Below are 23,543 nucleotides of genomic sequence, written 5' to 3'. Positions count from 1 at the left end.
TTGATTGAAAAGCTGATGTGCAGCGGTTTCATGCTTAGAAAGATCTCTGAAAAGTTCAACAAGAACATAAACACAGTGTAAAATTCCTAGATTCAGAGGTCAGAGTAGGCAAATTGGCTTGTTTGTTCAAGTTAAATTATTGTGGCTACTCAATGCTAAATTTGACATAAACTCCTTTACCCAATATTGACATCACAGCACTGCTATGGAGGCATTTGAATTTCATGCCTGAAGTCCAGAACAAATTCCCAATCTTTGGCAATCACTCCTCAGCTTTTTAGCTAGACTAATACTTCAAATTATGCTTATAAAACTTCTTAAAGGCTGAGATCAGACAGTTTGAATTCAGACACAAGAGTGAGGGAATGGTACATTCACTCCACAGAGAATTTTCTCCCCATACATATGTTTTTGAAAAGTCACGGCTACCTTTGAGACTTAAAAGGCTGAAAATGCAGAAGAATAAGTGGAGAGGCAGACAGCACAGACCTCCTACTTGATCAAAGAGAGTATGATCACTAGAGAGGCACCTTGAAGGCAATATTATAGACTCTCACTATAGACAATGGACATTAGATATTACTTCAGTTTTCTTTGTACCTTGAGTATAAGACTAAAATTTTTACAGTAACACATGAAGTCAATTTATAAACTTTAGAAAATGAAGGATATTTCCAATTTAAAAAAAAAAGAATAGAAAGATTATAAAAATTTTCAAATTTCTAGATTTCTAGTAAGGGTAGTTGGGGTTTGTGTATGTTTAAACGCCCACCTCCATTTGAGGTTTTTCTTTCTTTTTAACAAAAGCTGCTAGATTTGTCATTTAAACTGACAAAAATTTTCTTTTTTCCTTTCTTTTGAGACTTCCTAACATTTTAAGACATTTAGGATATATAACAAAAAATATTTTTAGTTGCAAGTTTTAGATGTACAGTTAATCATGGACTTTTTGGCATACTTTAACAGAAGAAAAGCTGGCAGAGCTGTGCATACCTGTCTGTATCAAAGTAACATGTCTGATACTTATTAGTGGATGTTCATTGTGGGGTTTTCAGATGAATACCCAAATCCTTTTCAATTCTGCTTTACTAAGTAGACTTCAGAGTAGACTTGGGACTATGGGACTCTGATTTCCATATCATTATTCACAGAGATTTCTGATGTTCTCTCATATATTCCTTGTGTCAATTGAATCTCTTTCCAAAGACAGACATGGCAGGATTTCAGAAGAGCAGCTAGGGTATAGAGCTTGAGATTTCAAAAGCAGAAGAGGCCACATAATGGTAAATTAGGCTATAATTACTGTTGAGCTTTCAGAGAACTTGGTGCATCCTCACTTAAACATCAACAGAATATCCCACATCATCCAGGCTGCTCAAATGAGATTCTTAAGGGACTCTTTGCTCCTGCCTCTGAGCACCTAATAAGAAGGAAGGATTTGTGGTATGGTAATTTTGCAGACAGTTAAAATTTTCTTTCCTTTCATATTTTTCATCTCATTCATTCCCTCCTTTTTCCACTCTATCGGAACACTTTCCTACTTGCCACCTCTTCTTCCTTCATTCTACTTTCATTTTCATGTCTCCTTTTCTGCTCAGCACTGCATCTATGCCATTGCAAAAATGTGCCAGCAGGTTTGCAAACAAAACTTTTATCCTTAAAAAATGCATAACCATAAGGTGATGAATATGTATACCCTCATCCCTTTTGATAAGGTGAATAAAATCTGCTAACAAAATCATATGATCAAATAGGCCAATAAAAGACAGATACATTTCTAGAGGCAAAACCAGAAGGATAACAGGGAAACACACATAGAATAAAGTTTCACCATATCTTTACAAATCAATAGTACTTTTCCCAGAGAAATACAGGGGTTTTTATTTTAAAAAAGTCTCAGTTTTACTGGACACAGAAATAATTTGTAGCATCTATATAGATGAGGCAGAGACCTTTACAGATTTTGTTCCAGATCAAAAGTTAGTACTCAAAAGATTCTTATTCCAAACCCCCAAAAGAGCATGAAAAAGCCAAATATTTTCTCAACAGAAGTAAAGAACAGAATTATGGCACATAATTTTTAGAGTTTTGGAGTGCTTCCTTAAGGAGGGATTTTCTGGTGTAAATATTTTGGTGGGAGAAGGCTCCTGCCTATTGCACAGAGAAAAAAAAAGATGAATTGCATAATACTTTTTCAAGCTATTGATTTAATAACCATTGCCTATAGAGTAACATTCTAAACAGCAAGAGAAAGGAACTACAAGAAAAGTAACTGAAAACACAGCATAACTGGAATTGAACAGTAAGCAAATACAAAACAACAATGGGAGAGTGGACTAATCTATATAACAAATGAGATCTTTTCTTTTTGGACATCCCTCAAAGTCTTTACTCAGTCCTGTGTTTGGTTTTCTATAATTAGGTTTGTACTAAGCACATCCCCGATCAAGTTATTATAAGCAGGGAGTTGTAGGTTGATTGTAGCAGGGAGAATTATTTTTTGCTGCCAGGAGGAACAAAGAGCAGCCATGTGCTACAGTGAGAAATAAGTAGGAAGCAGAAGATCCCTGCCATGCATCTGCTCTCCCTCTGAATCTAGCAGAAGGAGAAACAAGTGTGTCTTAACCAGGAGAGGAAAAAAATTCACCAAATCCCCACCAACTGCTTCAAACCTGAACCTGAGTGTGTCCCTTCCCCTGTCCACACTGGAGGCAGCTGGAGAAAAATGTGTTTATGCTACCTGAAAGCATGACGAGACGTGGGTATGCAGACAGCAAAGCAGCAGCACAACACATCAGAATCAATCCCAAGCAATGAACTCTGCTTTTCCTTCATTAGAACACACAGGGCATGGCAGAAGACTTTTGGAAATATTCTAGATCCTCCCCAACTCTGCTCCTCTACACTTTCAAACATGGGACCAAGTGTCTCCCCTCTTCAGCAGATTATTTTGTAGAGGGTCAAAAAAAATCAGCAATTACACATATTGTCCATTTTTCAATGAAGTGAGTTCTAGCAGTATGAAGAAAAAGAGGGTACATTTTAATATAAAAATTATATCCCTTGTAATAGAATTTGCTTTTCCAGTATGTTCTGATTTGAAACATATATATTTAAAATAGGCTTTCCTGCAGTAAAACTTTATCAAATAATTTTGCATGACATAGTTAAATTTCTTTTTTTTAAAAATTACATATTTTATTTCTGTTTATGGCTTTTTCCTTAACATGATCTCATTATGTATGAGCAGTTTAAACTTTGCCTCAGACTTGACAACCACATTCACAGGCTGGAAGGAAATTTTACTCAAGTTAAAATTCTTATTCAAAATGTCAAAATACATATTTTAACATCAGCATTATTAAACAAGTACTTAGTAGGCAGCTGACATGCTTAAACCAGTCTTTTCCTTGGCCTTCACACTGCTGAAATCCCAGATAACTGTGTGAACATTTCAAGCATTCCTAACTCGATGGGATTTACTTCTGAGTTATATCTGAAGTAGTGTTCACTCATGGCCTTTCCATCCCCACCCTGAATTTACTGAATTTCAGATTATGAAGGGAAGAATTCACCACTTAACACAAGTTTGCTCTTAATACTTGTAGTCCCTAGAAAAAGTAGCTTTAAAGTAAGACAAATTACATTTTCTCATAATGCATGTCAGTGTATGAACAGTTCATACTGTTCAGGCTATGAAAGAATTGGGTTTCAAGTAACAAGTGCAAATAAAGTTCTTATACTGTGTTTAAAATCCCATGAAGATATTCAGTATAGAAGGAAAAATACCTAAAATACTCTAGTATTTCTGAAAATAGCATATTAATTTTTGAGAGATACACTTGTATAGCAAATTAGTTTTGTTAATTTGTTAGTTTTTAATTATAAAATTGAAATTGCTACTGGGACAACAGGAGAATTTAACACCCCTTCTCATGTGCAAAGATTACTTTTAAGATACATGTATTTTTTCCTCTTTTCCTTTAGGAAAGAAAATACAGTGTGTACTTAGAATATGCAACCACAGTATAAAATTTGCATACATTGCTGAAAAATTATCATTTCTCAAGGTACTTAAATTTTCAAATCCATCACTAATTAATACAAAAGTTTAGCTTTTTTTTTGAGATTATTTTTATGACCCTAAACACTAAAACTCCACATTAGCAAATTAAGCATTAGAGATTATGTATTCTGTTTATTAATAACATCCTCCACATTGTATTTTTAATGCAAACTTCTTTTTTTACCCTTTTTTTCTGGTGGGTAAGCAATCAAACTCCAGGAGTTTCAGCCTGTAAAGGAGGTTCTCTTTTCCCCAAATCAGAATGTTTCAACTGGTTCTGCTACTTCATTTTAACCCCAACAGATGGGGCAACTTGAAATTTTGAAAGTGTGGCAATTGTTTTCTCTCCTACTCTTAACAAGTAACAGCGTAGGACGCCTCTGGTTTAGACTCCTGCTGTTATTTGAAAACTTGTGGTTTAAACAGTACACAGGGAAATGTTGCACAAATATCCACCTGAATTAGGGCAGAAGCTTATACATTTTAGGAGTCCAAAAGGAAATGTCTTTATCCTTCAATTTACCCTGAGATTACAACACCCAATTCTAACTCCTTCTAAGCAAAGCCTTTGAACTATAGAGTCCATTCCAAGCACAGAGTCAGCAAACTTGCATTTCTTCCTTTCCTAACCAGCGAGACTGCCTCTTGAAAAACAGACAATATTCTACAGAGGGCAAAGGCACACAACACAAAAATTAGCACAACCAAGAGAAAGCACAACAAATTACAATGCAAAGAAAATCCTACACGATACGTTACCTTCCGCCTCGGGCACTGAAAGGCACTACATGGATTCCCAAAGGCCCGCCGTCATTGGAGACCTCGACGAGCTTTACCATATCACTGTGAGACAATGACCAATGAGGAATGTGAACATGGAACCAAAAACCCCACACAAACATACACAGAAAAACAAAACCATTCCAGAAACCAACTCATGGTGATGAAAGCATTGTTGAACACTACGTACCTGAAGATTAATCTGATGGCATGAAAGGAGACCAATCATCAAAAATACTTCAATTAATAGAACCAAGAAAAATATAGTATTTTTTTAATTTAGCTGAATACATAAAAAGAGGTCTCATCATCATCACTGCATGCATATTGCTTTATTTCTTATTCTAAAGTTAAACTCACCATTGAGTAGAAGTACCTTAAATGCCACACACATTTTTCCTCAGAAACCTAAAAGCTCATCATAGCATTAGCATGCTTTACTTTTTTATCTTAGAGCCAATGCTAATATTTTTTACATTAGCTTTCCCATAACTACCTCATAATCAAATGAGAATTATTAAATTTTTAATTGGCTAAATCCTTCCAGTTTAAAAACACATTAATCTGTATTACTGTTATTTCATTTCTTTTACTGGAAGATTCCTGCATCTCCTTACTAAGTGAAGTTTCTAAAGTAAGTTTTAACTGTAACATTCAAAACCAACCAGACGTCCCCTGAAGCAACCATGCATCTAGTTTTCAATTATAAATTTTGCTGTAGTGAGGAAAAAAGCAGCAGAAGAAAGTAGAGGTTCAGAAAGAGACATGTAAAAATTGTAGAAATAGATTTAGACCAAATCTATTAATGTATTTGAAACATGCCCACATCTGGAAAGGTAGAATATAGCCCATGAACCATAAAGAGCTGTAAATGCATAAATGAGAAAATAATACACAAAAGCCAAACCTCTCAGTAAAACTGGAAGTGAGAGATCTGAACAGAAGCCACAATCTAAATTTGCAGCTTATGCTTCTCTCTAGCATTACATACTTTTGCCTTATTTCCTGGCACTAGATATATATACAAACAGATCATTGAAAAGCTTGTTCCTCATAGGCATACAAATAAAACTTAACCTCAAAATGGAGCAAAGAGCAAGACAAATTCCCTGAGATAGCAGTAAAAGATTTTCTACTTCCTTCAATAAGCTCTTGATCATATGGTGGCCCATCATGAAAGCTTGCAGCTCCTAATCTGTAATTTGAGAATAACCAGACCACATATGGTTGGGAAGTCAACACAAGTCCTGGGTTACAGTTTGTTTTACTTTTGACCTACATTAAATTTTCTATTTTTAAGGTAGCCTTTACATTTGCTGTATGCCTCAATTGGTGTCTGAATTTTTATCTTGATTTTTAAATATGAATTGAAGGTCTCTATCCTTATTGTCACTGTTAACTCAAGAAAGTAGTGCAACAACAGGAGAGCTGAGAGACTTCGGCCAAAAATATGTTATTCTTCAGACATGGATCAATGTTTTAAGACTGAGATCAATACAGCATTTCATGCTGTTCCATGTGCACTTTCTGTACAGGCTGACTTCCTTCTCACTGTATGTTAAGGCTAAATTGTCATTAATTAGTGAGCAAAGGAGCTCACAGGATTCAAGCAACTCCTCTGACCTCCAAAGGGAGCTCTAAAGGACACTGTTTGCTATTGGTAGGCCTGTGATTCACTATGATCAACTTTCTTCTGAGTCTGCTATTAGCTGAGAAGAAAATTAAGGGCTAAGAAAGAGAACAAGTGAGAATCTGTGTGATGCACCTGGAACTGCCTAAATGGAAATGGCTTAAATTTCAAAAAAAATCCACTTATTTTCCATATCCAGCATACACCATTTAGCTTGTTCTAGTGGTTAAGTCAGTCATTTTTCATTTGTTCAAAATGCACACTTAACATTCTTGCACTCATTTTTCTTACACTTTTTTTTTTTTTAAATACAATTCTATCCCAAATTCAAATGTTAAATTTTGTAGAACAGAAAAAAAGAGGAAATTATAGCTTCCTAAGAGAGATTCTTTCAATCTGGCTTTCTGATTTTCTCAGGAGTTTGGGCCAACTGCTTCAAACAATCATGCAAAGAAGTATGAGATGAAAACAAAACATAAATGAAGTAGCATATGATGAGAAGTCAATAAGTTACTTAAAGCAACACCAACACCAGGAAGCATTGCATTTGACAGAAGTTCTGCAAATTCTATTTAGGAAACAGCATTTGGAATTTACAATGTAACAGATTTTGTAAATGGAACTGAGTAAAATGCATGTTCTACCGCCTAATAGATGTCACCATGATCTTTATCTAACATTTAAAACCTCTGTCCCCAATTCATAATTTAATTCAAAAATAACAGGAGCAGAAGATTTAATTTTATTTAAAATTTAAGTTAATAAATTTAAAAGATTTAATTTAAGGCTAGAAGGGATATTTTCTCATTAACTCCATAACAAGGTATGGATCAGCTCTTTCCAATGAAATGCAAAAGGTCAAGTTTGCACTCTCTTTTGACTACATAAAATATCATTCAGTGATTGTATTTTTAAATTAGGTGGAGCTAACACAACACCAGCTTTGATCCATTCGAAAGTATGAGGTTTTTGACCACACAACTTGTGACTGTGACACAGCTTCCTAGAGACTGTGAACTAGTGATTGGAATTAAGATTTTCCCCTTTGAAATTCTTGCCTGTTGATCTATTTGTAATAGCACTGACCCTATTCCTTTTGTCAAGTTTTCAAAGTTCCATCAAATAAGCATATTCTTTGAGGCAGAAAATCTACTGTAGCATCAGCACTTATAAATGTCAAGTTTCCAATGCTCATCTTTAATACAAGCTTTTTAAACTGTTTAAAACCTGTTTTTAAAAGATCCATTTTTTAAAACCAAAACGACACATGACCTAAAAAAGATTGCTCCACTTTCTTAAGAGTAGTATCACTCATATTATACTGAGTACTTCACTAGTCTGTGTTCAATCTCAAGACTCATTAAAACAATATGTTCTGCCAGTAACTTACTCCAGGGAAAAATTGGTAGCATTCTCCAAACCAGTGTCTGCATGTCCAACAGGCTCAACTCTGCTGTTGTCCTCCTCTGTTCGATCTTCATCCTAGATATTAAAAAAACCCCAAAACTATTTAAACATACATTTAATTTTATTAACTCATTTTAGTAACGTTTATTGGCGTTACCACACGTGCAATGGAAATGCTTCCACAACTGTCTGAAACTGTTCTAAATTTTTTTTGTCACTTTAAATACTTTTGCAATGATATTTATAGTGTGGCCAGTGTTATATCATAATTCTACAACAGTTAAAAAGCCATGCTACAGAAGCTATCACAGTCAGCATTTTTAGAAGGTTGACAAGCAAAGCACAAAATCAGCTGATGGTCAGCAGTGTTTGGGGAAACTCCTCCCAGGCTCTCCCTGGGCCGGGGGCTTGACTGAGCACACAGGGCAGATCACTGAAGCTCATTTGCAAAAACTTAAAAATAGTATAAGAAAATGCAGCTTCTGTAATTCCATGAAGTACCAAGAGCTTTTTAAACATTTTATCACAGCCTTTATTAATAGCTTGCCAGAGAAGGCTGACATCAAAGAGCTACGTGAGGCTCTAATGCTAACCAATTTTTTTTATTTTTAATTTCACTTCCCAAAAAGTACATATGTTATTCACCAAATGTATAACTTTAATGTCAAAGTTGTGAATGCTGTACTTTCAAATTTAGATCAGGGTAATTCAAGGACTTACAGTAAGAAGCTCTAAACCCATTCTTATGTGTATGTTAATTATTGGAAGCTTATACTTTTAAATACCCATGTAATCAAAAAGAAAATATTACAGAGTGGGAACAGAAGGTTTCAAACACAGAGGCAGAGACATCAGGTCAGTGAAATAACACATGATAGGTTATGAATTTAGCACACAGAGTCAGACAACTTATTAAAGTACTGAAGAAATGTTAAAGGCAGGCAAAGACAGTTGGTAATGTCTAATTGAGATTTCCACAGGGAATCTGCAAAAGCAGGAGGCTGGATGCACCAGGCTTCCATGGGCTATGGACATGCCTTCTGCACCCTGGAAAGCAGCACACTTGGTGAGGCCAAGCTGCTTGGAAGATTGATGATCCTGTGTCTCAAGAGGCATTAACATGCACCTCATTGTCATCTCCCTCTGTTAAGTACAAGGTAAGTAATGCATTTCAAAGGTTAACCAGCATTTGAACCTGCCTAGAAATGTGTATTTACTGATTTCAGTTGAAGTTTTATATGTATCACTGCATTAAGTTTAAAATCAAATAAATATTCAAATCTCCATGCCAATTCTAAAGTCAGACGCAAAAAGGTTTATAAAGGAAAATCAGAACAGTTGGTGTTGTTTCATACTGAAAAGAGGTATTCCACACCTTGTTTTATACAGCATCTTGCAAATCACTGTCACCATGGGTTTCCTGGCTTGAAGTTAGGGACATTGCTGGTTGTAGAAAATCATGTATTTTTATTGCAATGAAGCTATTACTAGCCTAAAGAGAACTCTTTTCATCAGAGCTGCTGATGAAACCCAAGTTTGAACCTCCCTTGTGACAAAAGGTCATCACAGATGAACATGACTTTATTAATAATATGGTTTTTGGTAAATTTTCATGTGTGGTTTTTCCAAGCAAACATGCAAGAAGTATATACATACATATAAATACACATATACACCCACATATACACACACACACACATATATATGTATGTATATATACACACACACATAAGAGATTGAAATAACATCCTATCTTTTTGTAGATATGCCTCTGCCAAAAAATCAATATCTGGCTTTATGCTGTGTCATTTTAGCAGTCATCTATATACACGCAATGTAAGCATCATTCATTTTGTAACACTTGGATCCTATACTTCATCACTTTTTAGCCCCAAAAGCTTTTCTCTTGACAACTTTAATTTTGTAAAGAGAACTCTCCTTGCCCCACTCAGTGTTTGCAGCAGTCCTTTGGGCTTGCTCTTGACAGACCTGCCCTCATTGCCCTCCTGGGACACAGCCCCCTGTGCAACACTTGAGCTAAATCCTTGTACAAACCCTTCTTCCCACCCTTCCCAAACCTGAGAGCCTCTTTGCTCTTGTTCCCACCAGACCTAGGCCTCTCCATTTGTTGGACATTCTGTTTCCTTTCCTTCTGTCAGAGGTGGTCTGGAGGCTTTTCCAGCCAAGGAGAGGAGCATCCCTCTGCCTGACCCTGAGGGCAGCCAGGTCAGAGCCAAGAGCCAACTCAGCTGCCTCCCATGCACCTTCCAGTCCTGGGTATAACAAACCAGAAACTGCAAATCAAAAGCTACGTATAACAGATGCTATCTGGCACCATCACATCTACATTTTGTGCCTTTTGTTTCAAGAATCATAAACACAGCAAGTTTTGGAACCACACTGACTGTCAGTTATCCAAGCAATTAGGGAACAGCAGCTCCCACACGCCTCTGTCTGGCTTTTCCTGGACAGCAGACAGATCTGGATCAGAAACGTGCATGTGCCCATAAATAGGTGCTTAGAGAAGCAATCACAATCCTAATGAAAGCACTACTGCCATGATCAACACATGTATGATGTACCCTTTTAAAAATCTTTAATATTACAGTAATCAGACTCTCTTTTCTTCTCAAAATAACACAGATTTTGATTTACACTGAAGTGAACAGAGAGAAAAATTGGACACCTGCAGAGGGATTTGACTTAAAATTCTGATTTACTACGAAAAGTAACTAACTAGCTGTGAAAATCTTTGCATCAAGCAATTATTTCTTTATTTGGAAAGCCGTTTTCTCCTGAAAGGCAAATTTGACCAGGATGAGGTAAACAAGGAAAAGGGCATTTAACAGAGCAGGAAAGTTTCTGTGAACCCACATGTATATTAATGCAGATATTTCTCATAATTAACTAATTTAAGCAAGCTCCCAAAAGTGGAAGGTTTATTTTCTCTACATAAAACCACTGATATCTGCTACATAAAAAAATACAGATTTTAATGTACAGCTATGAAAACTATGAATATGTTTTTCTTCCAAAACTGAAATAAGAGTAATTAAAAGATCTTTTCATCTTTATAGCACAGAGGAAAATTTAAAGCATCTCTTCCAATGTACCTCTCCATATCTTGATGTGCTCTGTGTAAAATTTCCCACTGTTTGAAAAATAAAAAGAAATCATTATTTTTCTAAGTTCTGTAATAAAATTAATGACTCAAAAACTGAAAAATTATCTTAACTGCTCAAAATGGACTATTAGTGCTAAAAGTTCTACCTATAAAAAGGCCCATTTCACAGTTCACCTGCACAGTGTTAATGAAATACATATGAAAAGTTGCAAATTGGGTTTTTATTTTTGAAGACAGTCTCTCTATCACCACCCAGGACTACAAAACCTGCAGAGTTAAGGAATGTCAGGAGTATTCTTGCCAACAGAACCAATATATAACCAAAATATATGAACCCAAACAGTTATTTTAATTACATTTTCTCAGAAAATTTCTGAATGAAAGCTGCCTAGTGTCATTTCCAAAGCCCAAAACCAGCCATGTTCTCCCTGTCTTACTGGAAATTGTAATGTCCATTACCAAAATATCAGCTCCTCCCTTCAATCAATCCACAACATCTTCAAAGTGAAGATGAAATTCCCACTTCATCTCTGTTCAATACATTTCTCCTTCAAGAATGTGACCAATTTAAACTTCAGATATTATTGAGTTGATACAATACTGATAAGCTGTAATAATTTAATTTAGGTATCTTGTATTAATACCATATATGAGTATGGTATTCAGTCCCTCAGTAGTGGCTGTGGGGCCTGAGACCTGGCTGGAGACAGCATCACCTCAGTGAGCATCACAGTGAGATTCACGTTCCCAGAGAGCATCAGACACTGGCTCGTTTTCTACCATTTAATTTTTTTAAATTTTAGCACAGGGAGTATAAGTCCTGTAAATCCCAAACTGAAAGGATCTAACACCCAACAGGTGCTTTAGATTTTACTGCAGAGAAGGACAGGTTATCTATAACGACAAGCTACTGAAAATATTTTTTTTTTCTCAGCCAAGACACAAATAAAATTAAGCTTTTGCTATTGAAATATACCCTTCCCTTCATATTTCCCCTCTTAGTCTCCTGCACTTCTCTGTAATGATTATGGAAGAAGAGACATACTCGCTATTAGTCTCCTGGCAGCTGTGCTTCATAAATGTTTGTTTGGTTCTTGCAACATAAAGTAGGTTCTCTCTCTCTGTATGATCACACTTGATGGGAAACAGCTCCTAAGAGGCCTCTTTTCCTGTGTCTTAACTAGCACAAATACACCAGCATCAGGCTTTTGTGCTAATGTTCTCACTTCTTGATTAACCGGCCAAATCTCCTGAGAATGGCAATTTTCAATCAAATCTGAAGAGCAGTTACAAAGACAACATGGGGAAAACCCAAAAAATATTGAATACAAAAAATAGGCTATGATCCCTCTTGAACATACATATAAATGCACAAATAATTAGGTGAGGGCTTTGTATAATTCACAACAGTCCTGTATTTGGTGCACTGCTATTATCAGTATTGCAGGGAGAGAGAAACCTTACATTAAATCATCTGCTTAAACACCAAAAAAAGCATGCAAAAATTATTTAATCTTATGCGTATATATATATATATATACACACGCATATTTATACAAGTTAATATTCTCTTTACATCTCAATAATCCCTATGTTACTCACATCCTTCTGCAGGATGGTCACCCTGCAATTGGAAATGACAATATTCACATAGTTTTTATATGCCTCACTACTCTAAAATGAAATTTTCCTTGCTCAGTCAAATCACTGAATAGATATCATATAGACACAGAGGAGTGCAAATGGATGGGATTTCTCAGGTCTCTGATGAATATCAAATTCATTCCCTGCTATCACAGGCAATCATCTCTTATTTCCCATTTATTAAACTGATCAAGCTGAGCCTTAAGCCTGGTTGGCTTTACAATGGCACTATTTCTATTTTGAAGTGCCTTAAAAGGAAATGTTTTTACAGATTTAAAGAGAGATTAATTTGATTTCTTATTGTCCAAAAAGCAGAACACCAGAGAGCCAATGAATATCATTTGATACAACCTTCCTTTGGCAAACATATGTGACAATTCATTCAATTTTGAAAAACTAGCATTTTTTCATTCATAATGACTTTTTAACACATCTATTAAAAACCTGGCAATACTAATAACAGCTGAACAAGTCCTACGATATCCCAGTTATTTTGTAGTGTGTATTAATTTAGAGCATCACTGAAGTCAGTGGTCTTTAGGGGCTCAACAACCTGTGATGCATCACGGAAATGACACACATATGTTCTGTAATGGTTTGGTGGCACACACCTCAATCACACAGCAAGCCAGACTGGTGGCAGGAGCACAACACAAATACTGCTTGTCCACGTAGCAGAGCTTCCAGTATAAAAGATTTTTACTAGATTATGCTGCAGTTAATTCTTTTTACAGTAGGCATTGCAGACTGCACTGAAAAGTATGAGAGCCTTTTAAGAGCTTTAGTATGCTAGGCAAAAGGCTTTCCTGCTAGTGAATTTAACTTGAGACATTTTGCTGCTTCTTCAACAGTCAAGAAAATCCTGGGCCTGTCCCTACAGTGATAGCTCACCAACAAACAGCAAGAAATGCATTAAAAGGCTTTTCTGTTGTTGATCGAACATGCTTCTTAATTCATGCATCTGAATAATCTCTGCCCACCAGGAGAGAAAATAGTATAGATGAAAAGGGAAAAATTATTAGCTAAAAATTGCAAACACTCATGCACCTTGGCAACCCCATACAAGGAAAAGAGCACCAAATGGGATCTGACAGAAAAAAGCCCATCAGTAATGGCTAAAGCACCACTGATTCTCCAGAATTTCACGATGTGCATTGTAATCATATTTCACAGACTATTTGCTCTTTGCCTGAAAACTACAGGGTTTATTTTCCCCAGACTGAGGTCATCCCACTCTGGGTTGTTTCAATGACTTCTCCAGGACCACTGACAGTCCAGGGTGGGAGGCAGAGGGAGGAGATGTGCTGCAAAGCAATAGCTACCAGAACAAATCCATACATCTAGGCTCCTCTACAGATGGCAAGTATCAAGTGGATAACAAAAATATGTAGCTGTTCCCACCAGATCATATTTAAAAGACATTTTAGAGAAAACTCAAGTATTACTGGAGCACAAAAGTATTTTTGCATTCATTTTGCAAGAGCTCCAAGTCCACATATAATGTGCACCACTACAACACCCATAACATATTACAAAATAATATAATGATAATGAATAAGTGCCCTAAGTTTCTGTTTACTGGCAAATGGGTAAAGTGCTGCCAAATTGAACTTTAAAAAATACCTTGATGATACATTTATTATATAAAAGAAAAATTTAAAATTAAGACAATATTGGGTTCCTTTCTAATTTCCTACACTGCCTTGCTATATGACAGTGGCAAAAATAACTCAAAAGTGCATTTCCTTAATAACATGTTGGGGATAATAGTACATGCTTGCAAAGGCAAATATAAGACTCTTGGATGTGACACTTTGAAAAGCAGAAATATTAAAATGGATCTCAAATGTCTCAGCAGCAGCTTAGGATGCTAAGCCACAAAATGCTTCTTGCTCAAAGATACCAGATGTGCTTCATCTCTTCCTTTTCTTAGCACCTAGTAACACCTGCACTGCATAACCTATTTTTTAAACATTTTATTAGATGCCAAGTATATGAAGAACTACAAAACTCAAGGCATTTCATCACATAATGAATTTGTGAGACAGTTCACTTACAGAGCAGCTTATAAGTAAAACCAACCACGGCTAAAAAGAATAGCCAGAAAAGATTTGGCAGGACCAGACAAGGCTTCCCAGCACTTATAGTGCTGCCTGTTGGGGACCCCACTAAAATTAATCTTTAAAACACAGTGATAAAATAAACCAAAAGACTGGATGCAGCAATAAAGCACTAACCTCTCACATGCTCCATATTTGAAATATATAAAGCATGGATTGTCACACTTTTAATATTAAGTGAAGCATCCAAAGAACTTTCTGAAGATCTGATCAATAGTAAATTACAGATGTGTCCATCGTATTACAAAGTAACTCTCTCACAGACCCATGTACAACTATAACAAATTACCTCAAATTGATTCTTGCCTTAAAAATGGGTTCATTTTGTGTAACTGCCTAGTTACAGTCTTTGTTCCATTTGCTGGTTTTCCTCAGGATTCAAAACATATCTGTTTCACAAGTGTAAGTAAGTCTGCTCTTTGTTTGTTTTAAATAAGGCTTATCTACAAAATATTTCCATGTTCAAATCTCTGAAATTTTATACTTTTCTCATATGATTAACAGACTGACATACAGACCACCAAGATCTGCCAGTGTAAAACAAATATTAGGGTTCATATTAAATATAGATTCAAAGTCTTACTTAGATGTCAGAATCATGGGAAGTATCTTTAAAGGAAATAGTTATCAGCCTTACTCGAAACAAGGCTACAATTATAGGTCAATGTATAATCAAATTCCCCTGCAAAGTTCAGCCCAAAGGCCAGGCCTGGTTATCATCTACCTTGCATAATGCAGGAATTACCTCAATTACAGAGACATCCCCACATGGTGAACCAACCTAAGTGTAGCACTTGGCATGTAACAAACACACTCTGGTTGATGTCTTTATATACAATTTATTTTCCCTTTCATCGTGGTTACTGATACAGACACTGCTCCTGTAGATGACCCCTTGCCAAATCATGTGATACCTGCACACAGAGGGGAAACTGCCTCTGCTTTGGTAGAAGGTGCTTCACTTGAATTTTTTCACAACAGAGATGACTTTTACTAAAGGAAGTCTAATTTTCTTTTAGAACTTGAGTTCTTCCTACTCCACAATGTCAGGTAATATACTTCTGGGATTTCAGGACCAGAAACATTCATTTGATATGGAGAAATTGATGTTTGTGGAACTAAAACAACTCCACAATATTCTCCTTACATGGATTGTTACCATGGCATCCAGGAAATAAGTATAAACACATATATATAAGATACAAATATAAATACATATATAAGATATATATTTATATATATGATATAGATATAGATTAGACATAGATATCTTTCATATACATATAGAAGCTTCTAAATATACATATGTATTTACAAGGCCACAGCAACAACAACATTATTTTGTTCTCAAGGTAGGAAAAAACCAGATTACATGGCAGTGCTACAACTACATTGTGTTTGTTTTTTTCTGTTGAGTAGTCTAAAGTAGGTCAAGTTAGGCACATCCATTAGTTCTCCTATAAATAGATTCCACACTGAATTCACCTGCTTGTAACTAATGTAGAGCAACAGAATTTTAAATACTTTTCCCTTTAATCTGACAAGTTAGTTCATTCTGTATACAGACATGAGGGGAAAAAAAGTCATTAAGTCCTGCGTGATTTTAAAAGGCAAAAAAAAAAAAAAAAGACAACGGAAACATGAAATTGGGACACACTTTCCCTGCAGAAAACCAAGTGTACATGCCTCCACCTATAAGTTTAGAGATCTAAAAGACTTCTGCAGAGATGTATTATAGATAAGTCACACAGTTCCCCCTTGATATTGAGACAAAGGAAAGGAGACAACTCTGTATTAATCACTTCACATTTTCCCTGTAACACTCCTGAATATATTATTATTCACCTCACATTTTCAAAGACCGTGAATTTCTTCTGAGGATTTTTTTTCAAAGATACAAAAAGCATTTCTTATTTAGCAACTTGAATTTGTCATTAGGCAATTTTCAAACAGGTCTCATAGCTCTTTTATCCTTATTCATTTCTTTTTTCTTTTTTTTTAATCTGAAATGGTCCCTTGTTGCTTGATTTGCAGATCTGTATCAGCATGCAAGGATTTCGCTGGCTTCAGCCAAGTACAGAACAGTTCAATCCCCTGGAGCACTGAACCTAAGAGTCAATTTAGAAGCAAGGTAAAAGTATAGCACTCTCTTCCCTGTCACATAAAACATCATTTGACTCACACAGGCATCTTAATAACAAAATTCAATTCTGGATATTTTTCTCAGCATGGTTCAGGACTGTCCAGAAAATACATCAGAAAGCTCACTGAAGACTTAGCTTTTTAAAAATTTGATTAAAGTATCTGTTTTTCAATAAGGCAAAAGTCTACACATTGGTGGGAACTTAAACTTAGGATATATTTTTTGAATTCTGTCTCCTTTAGAAAATGCAATGTTGAAAGCTTTTGGTTTTGTGTTACTAACAATCCCCCTGTTAGTTTTGCCAAAGAATCATAAAAATCATGGAATGGCTTGGTTTGAAATGGTCCTTTAAGTTCATCTAGTTAAAATCCCCTGCCATGGGCAGGAACACCTTTCACTAGATCAGGCTGCTCAGAGCCCCATCCAGCCTGGCCTTGAGCACCTCCAGGGATGGGGCATCCACTCCTCTGGATGTTCCAGTGCCTCACCACTCTGACAGTAAGGAATTTCCTTCTAATATCTAACCTAATACCTTTCAGTTTGAAGCAATTTCCCCTTCTCCCATACTACATGCCTTTGCAAAAAGTCCCTCTCCAGCTTTACTGTAAGCCCCCTTTAAGTACTATGAGGTGCTTTAAGGTTTCGCCAGAGCCTTCTCTTACCCAGGCTAAACAGCCCCAACTCTCTGGGCTCTCTTCATAGCAGAGGTGCTCCAGCTCTGGTCATCTTCACAGCCTCCTCTGGACCTGCCCCATCAGGTCTGAATCTTTCTTATGATGTGAGGCCCCAGAGCTGATGGGGCTCCAGCTGGGATCTCAGCAGAGCAGAGCAAAGGGCCAGAATCACTTCCCTCTCACTGCTGCCCACAGTGTTTTGGATGCAGCTCAGAACATGTGTGGCCTTCTGGGCTGCAAATGCACATTTTCAGGTCATGTCCAGCTGCTCCTTAACCAACACCCCCCAAGTTCTTCTCCTTAGGGCTGCTCTCAAATCACTCTTCACCAGCCTGCACTTGCCCTTGTTGAACTTCACAGGGTTTGCCTGTGCTCACCTTTCAAGCCTGTCCAGCTCCCTCCAGATGGCATCTCTTCTCTCCACAATGTCAACCACACCACATGGCTTGTTGTCATCAGCAAACTTAATGAGGATTACACTGCCCTCAATTACACTGATATTTTAATATCTTATCATCTTGCTTAAAGAAAAATCCACAGGTTTCCTCTCATTTAGACAGTGACTTACCTCCACTTCTCATTTGTTAGGATTTGCTAACATACAGCTTTGGTTTATGACTTTTTAAATTTATATTCATACTGATTAAAAGGAAAAACCCCAGTACATCTGTTTCAAAAGGTCTTTTGTGTTACACATCAAGCAGATGGACAAACACGCCTGAGGTGAAGGAGCCCTAACATGCACATATCTTAACATTAGGTCTTGCATGTTCCAGCTTTTCCTTCCCTAAAAGAACAAAACCAGGCAAGATTCGGGCCCCGAGTCCCAGAGAAGGAAGACCCAGAAGGGAGCACCACACTGTGTTGGTGATGCAGGACACCTGGCCTTGATGCAGAGGGACAAGGCACCCAAGCCTGCTCTCAGCTCCTATGAAATTTTGAGTGATGAGATTTCACCATTTTGCAGTTTCACCTCTTACTTCTCTTTTGCTGAATTCATAGTTGCATTCCACTTTTTTTTTTCCACCTCATTCCACTGAGAAACTCCACTAAAATTGCCTCAATTGAGTTTCCCTGTTATGCTGTAAAATTTTATTTTTTGGTCTTTTGCACAACATGAATTTTACCTTAGGCACCAAACAAATTCACCATTTTAATAACAGAAAATGCTATAGCATTTTTCATTGTCCTTTGCTCAATTTGTTTTGTTGAAATCAACATGAAAAACAATTTCAAACTTCCCAGTAAATGCTTCATTTACAAATGCTCCATTCCAAGTGCCTACAGGGTTACAATCTGGTCTATGACAATTTTATTAATTTTTTAATCAAAAGCATTAAATCAAATTTAAAATAAATACTACTCAGTGCTTCTGTAGTGCCTTCCAGCACAGTATGGCAAAAGCAGTTCACGGACAATAATGACTTCAGCTTCACTGCACCCACAGGAAGAAGATTAGAGGTTATTCTCCAAATTATTTATTCAAGGAAACTGAGGCAAAAAATATTTTTTCCCTATTTTTGAGGTTCATCTCCAGCTTTTAATGCTTTCAGTTTTGGGTGATGTCTCTGAGATGGACAGAGCCTTAGTTTAAGAAAAATGTAAATGTATTTACATGTACTCCTGAACTTAAGCAAGAAGGCAACACCACAGGCCCCATCACCTCCTGGAGGATGGGCTGGACAAGGCTGGAACAGCTCCCTTGGGGCACTTTGGTCCTGGGCCTGCACCAGCACACCTGCATTGCTCACTGCCATGAAAACCCTTACACAACATGTGATGAAACACTAAACTTTATCATCATCAACAGCCAAACTTCATCATCATCACTGAGCTATCCAGGGAGAGCCAAAGACAACCAGACAACCTCTCTGTGTAAAATGTACCAAGGAACAAAGTGCAGGGCATCACACAACTGCTACAACCACAGCTCCAGAGGTTCCTCACAAACTACCTGCTACAAAGGAAGGGCATTTCAAGAAATAACTCATTTATTACCATTTGTTGCAGCAGAAGAGATCCCAGGTCCTCAATAAAATTAGTTATTTTTCAACTTCTTCTCAGAGATCTTATTTCCATTTGCAATTCTTTCCCCTCCTTTTCCACACCAAGTCAGAGCAGTTAGGACTGAATTCAGCGTGTGTGATGGTGGTTCAGTACTTTCAAGCAATTGCATTTCCTTCCTGCAGCCCATAATAACACCTCAGCCTGGCATTTCATTACCCTGCAAGGCCAGCACAAACCACAGATGTGGGTTGTTGAAAGCAGCAGTCTCCTCTTCTCCCCTCCCCAGATGGTCAGGTCTGGCACTGGATTCCTCTGTCCACCTTCTCCTTTCAGTTTATTCAAGCATTTGCATCATTATACAAAAGATCTAAATTAAAATTAATGTTTAATAAAAACAATTTTAATTGGTTACATTTCCCAGGCCGGTCCAGTTTAGTCTAATTAACAGCCTCATAAAAGCTTAGGGAGGCACAAGGGAGGAAGCAAAGCATGGCCAAGACTGCTTCTTTCAGCAGCAGAGACGACTGAAAATGTCTTAACTGATGTGGCCTCAGACTGTTTGATAGGATACTGCTCATCTGCAGTCCTAAAACCAGCTCAAGGCACTCATTTCAGCCTTCAGTAACTTGCACTATGTCCATCTCTCTTTTAATATCATCCCTCTTTTATTACTCGTTCATAACACTACCTATTTTCAACTAATCTAAATAATTGTGTCTTGTTCACTGAACTCGCTACATCAGCAACTCCCCCTCTTTCAAAATGAGCAGGCTTTCCAGGAATAAATCCCTCTTGCCCATGCACACTGCTGACCTATTTTCCATCATTTGTTTTTTCCCCGCAAGTTTCTAATCGACAGCAAAACTTTATTTGTCACCATACAAGCAGTTACTAAACAACCATATGAATTACTAAAATTCTACCAATCTTCCTTAGAGGAGACCAAATTAAGACAGAGGCATAATTATGCTTTTAAATTCTATTTCTTGAATATATTAAAAGTTAAGATGCATGAACAGAAAGGGAAAAAATACATCTTGTGGTTGAATTCCTTTCCATCCATCCCACCCCAAAAAAGGTGAAAATAAAGAAGTCATAGACACATTAGAGAAGCATGTACCTGAGTGCTTCTCATCACTCATAGCACTTTATGCATAGATGCCTACATAAACACTTTTTAAACAAACAGTAGCATTTAGGGGAGCAAAATTCAGTAAGGAACCAGAAAAACGTTTGTCAATTAGGATTAAAAAAGCATAGACAGTGCTAAGTTTCAAAAGTATAAACACTGTTAAACCCCACATTTCAACATTCTGATTTTGACACAAGGTTTTCTTAGTTGTCACTTGATCAGTTACAAACTAGCTAAAGCCAGGTTGAAGTTTCAAAATGTACAGGAACTTGTCAATTTCCCAAAAAATCACATTTGAATCCCAGATGAGCCAATCAATGAAGCTAGTCCAGTCTAAGACCTCCTGAAAAAATGTTGATTTTACTTTAACTCTTCCCAGCTATTTTCTGAACCTGGAAAACAAAATATTTTTAGAAAACCAGATGGAAGCAAGTCCTATTACCTGCCTGAAGCTTTTTTCTTCAAACTATGAAAGAAAAACTTGAAGAACCCTGAAGAACAAGCAAATGCTGAGATTTCAGTACAAAGTCTCTTTAGAAATCAAGCTGCACTGAGAGCTTCTTTCTCCACATCCCTGGGCAAGATCTTTGGCCATTGCCACTTTCCAGTGTCACAGAACACATCAAGTTTCAGAGAACCCAGCTGGGCTAGTCCAGCACCTTGCCATGGCCAGCTCTGGCTCTTGCAGAGGGCAGTGCAAGGACAACACTCATCTACCACGACTGACTGGATGGGAAACAGAAAATTATCTGCTTTATCATTACACGACTAGAAGAGTGAATCAGAGAGTGGACATTTGAGACAAGGTAAAGGCCATGTTGTCTTATAAAACTGATGCACTATAAAGGCAAAACCAATTTAGAAAAAAAATTAGAAAATTCTGTGACAAAGGCTCAAAAGCTCACTGAAATTAATAAAGCTCATGGTGTTCTCGTAAGATTATATTATTTGAAGAAAAACACAGGGAGAAACAAAACAGATTAGTTCTAAACCTATGAATTTTCATTTACTATAATCAGCAGGTTACTGACTCTTCTTTTTTGTGTTCTATCCTCATCTTTTACAGGCTCAGAATGATTCCTTAGTATTAATATTTAGAATATTTTTGCAGTTTGATTAAAATAAAAGCAAACAACAAAACTTAAATATCTGCCACACATGTATTCCAAACAGTGGAAGAGTAAGTTAAAAACAAAGTTATGAAACTTGCCAGTAAAACAAAACTTAGGTTTAAAACAATCTCTTAAAACATGATCAATGAGTTTTGAGGCTTCACTATATTACACTGATAGACTGAGAATCCTGGTGACTGAGGAAATTGAAACACAAATAAATGCAAGATTAAGAATTCTGAGAAATGCAATCTAGCTTAAGCTTCAAAGGGAAGAATCCTGTAAAAAGTATCACCTCTCAAAAACAAAAACTAATAAACCACCAAAAAAACCAGCAAAAAATTACCATACATTAAATAACTAGTCTGTGACAATACTGAGGTATATTTAATATATCTGGTTTTAACTGCAGCATGAAATAATTCTGCATCAAATTTAGCCCTAAAAGTATTTCCAAATAGCAATTCCCTTTAGTCTTTTGCCCTCTTGGGGTAGTATGGATGAATATTAATGCAATAAGTACTTCTTTATACTGTAGATGAATAAAACAGAAGAAAATGGGCAACAGTGTGGCATCAAATATTAATGAAGAAAATTAGTCAAAAAGCATTAAGTAGCAGTGAAAACAACAGATAACTGGAAAGATTACATTACTTCTCTGTCTTATTTACCAGCTCCACAACAACACTGGAGAAAGCAGACATGGAGTGGGCCAATGATGTAATATATATAGGCACGGTCCCATTGTGTGGAAAAGTACTATATTTGATTTGTTTTAAACTAATTTCTGGTCTGCCTGACCTACATGTAGCACAGAGTCTGAAATGCCTGAAGTGGAGAAGACAACTGAATTTCTACTTGTATGTCACTTTGGACATGACTAGAAAATATTTCTCTTTATGGTGAAAAATCCATGTAGGAAAAAAGGATTTAGAAACCCAGCAAATTTCCAGATTGTGCAACCTGTGGATGTGGAGGGGAACAGAGATACCAATGCTCATCCACTGTTAGCCCAGCCATACAAGAACAGACAGAGAGGGGACTTCTACTGACTTGTAGCAAGCACAAAGGGACATCCCTCCACCTTTATGAAAAAAAAATACAAAACTGCATCTTCCCACCCACCAGAGACCACTGTGAACATCAGGCAGAGCAAGGCACAGATGCACACACAAGAACCACCCATCCAGTGGTGCATATGTTGCAGCAAACAGGTAAACTGTTTGGGAAAGCCGGAAGCTTTCTGTCTATGTAGCTCAGGTAATCTAAACAGTAGCTGAGTATAAAGGAGTTTCCTGCCAAAATGAGGTAGTAAATATGAACAAAGGATATATTTATAAACCTGCCTTTCTCTATAAGAAAATCCTATAAGAAATACACAAATTTCGAGCTGCTATATTCCACACAGGTAAAAAAGAAGGATTAAATGCCGGATAGGGAAAAAGATAAGAACAGAACTTCCATGTGGTACAAATCCATGTAGTTGGAAGAAAGAAGGTAAAATGAGGCTAAATATCAGGAAAAAATCCTTAATGGAGTGATGTATCAGATTTCGAAAGTCTCCCAAGGGAAGAAGCAGAATCCCCACTGCTCAACACATGTAAAAGCAGCATGGACAAAGAACTACAAGATAGGCTACAAGGAATAACTCAATACATAGCAAGAGGATGGCTCAGATGACCTAATAATATAACAGGATTTAAA

The 23,543-nt window shown here is 36.8% G+C and overlaps 1 protein-coding gene across 14 annotated transcripts in view; it reads right to left on the bottom strand.

Annotated features, from left to right (window-relative positions):
• Positions 1–23,543, bottom strand: part of PARD3 (par-3 family cell polarity regulator) — a 444,327-nt gene that overhangs the window by 210,939 nt on the left and 209,845 nt on the right. For 13 of the 14 annotated variants that reach the window (XR_009420516.1, XM_059493593.1, XM_059493627.1 and 10 more), the window contains 2 exons: positions 7,867–7,958; positions 4,826–4,909 (listed from right to left, as the gene is read on the bottom strand). Coding sequence is in view for 13 of the 14 variants with exons in the window: in XM_059493593.1 (XP_059349576.1) it covers positions 4,826–4,909; positions 7,867–7,958 (176 nt within the window). In the remaining variant the exon portion in view is untranslated. The remainder of the gene's footprint in view (positions 1–4,825; positions 4,910–7,866; positions 7,959–23,543) is intronic. The other variant, XM_059493666.1, reaches the window with a different exon arrangement.

This window comes from Ammospiza nelsoni, chromosome 1 (genome assembly GCF_027579445.1).
Source record: "Ammospiza nelsoni isolate bAmmNel1 chromosome 1, bAmmNel1.pri, whole genome shotgun sequence".
In the NCBI taxonomy this organism is placed as follows: domain Eukaryota; kingdom Metazoa; phylum Chordata; class Aves; order Passeriformes; family Passerellidae; genus Ammospiza; species Ammospiza nelsoni.
Note: the sequence above shows the minus strand (reverse complement) of the source record. Positions and strands in the feature narration are given on the sequence as shown.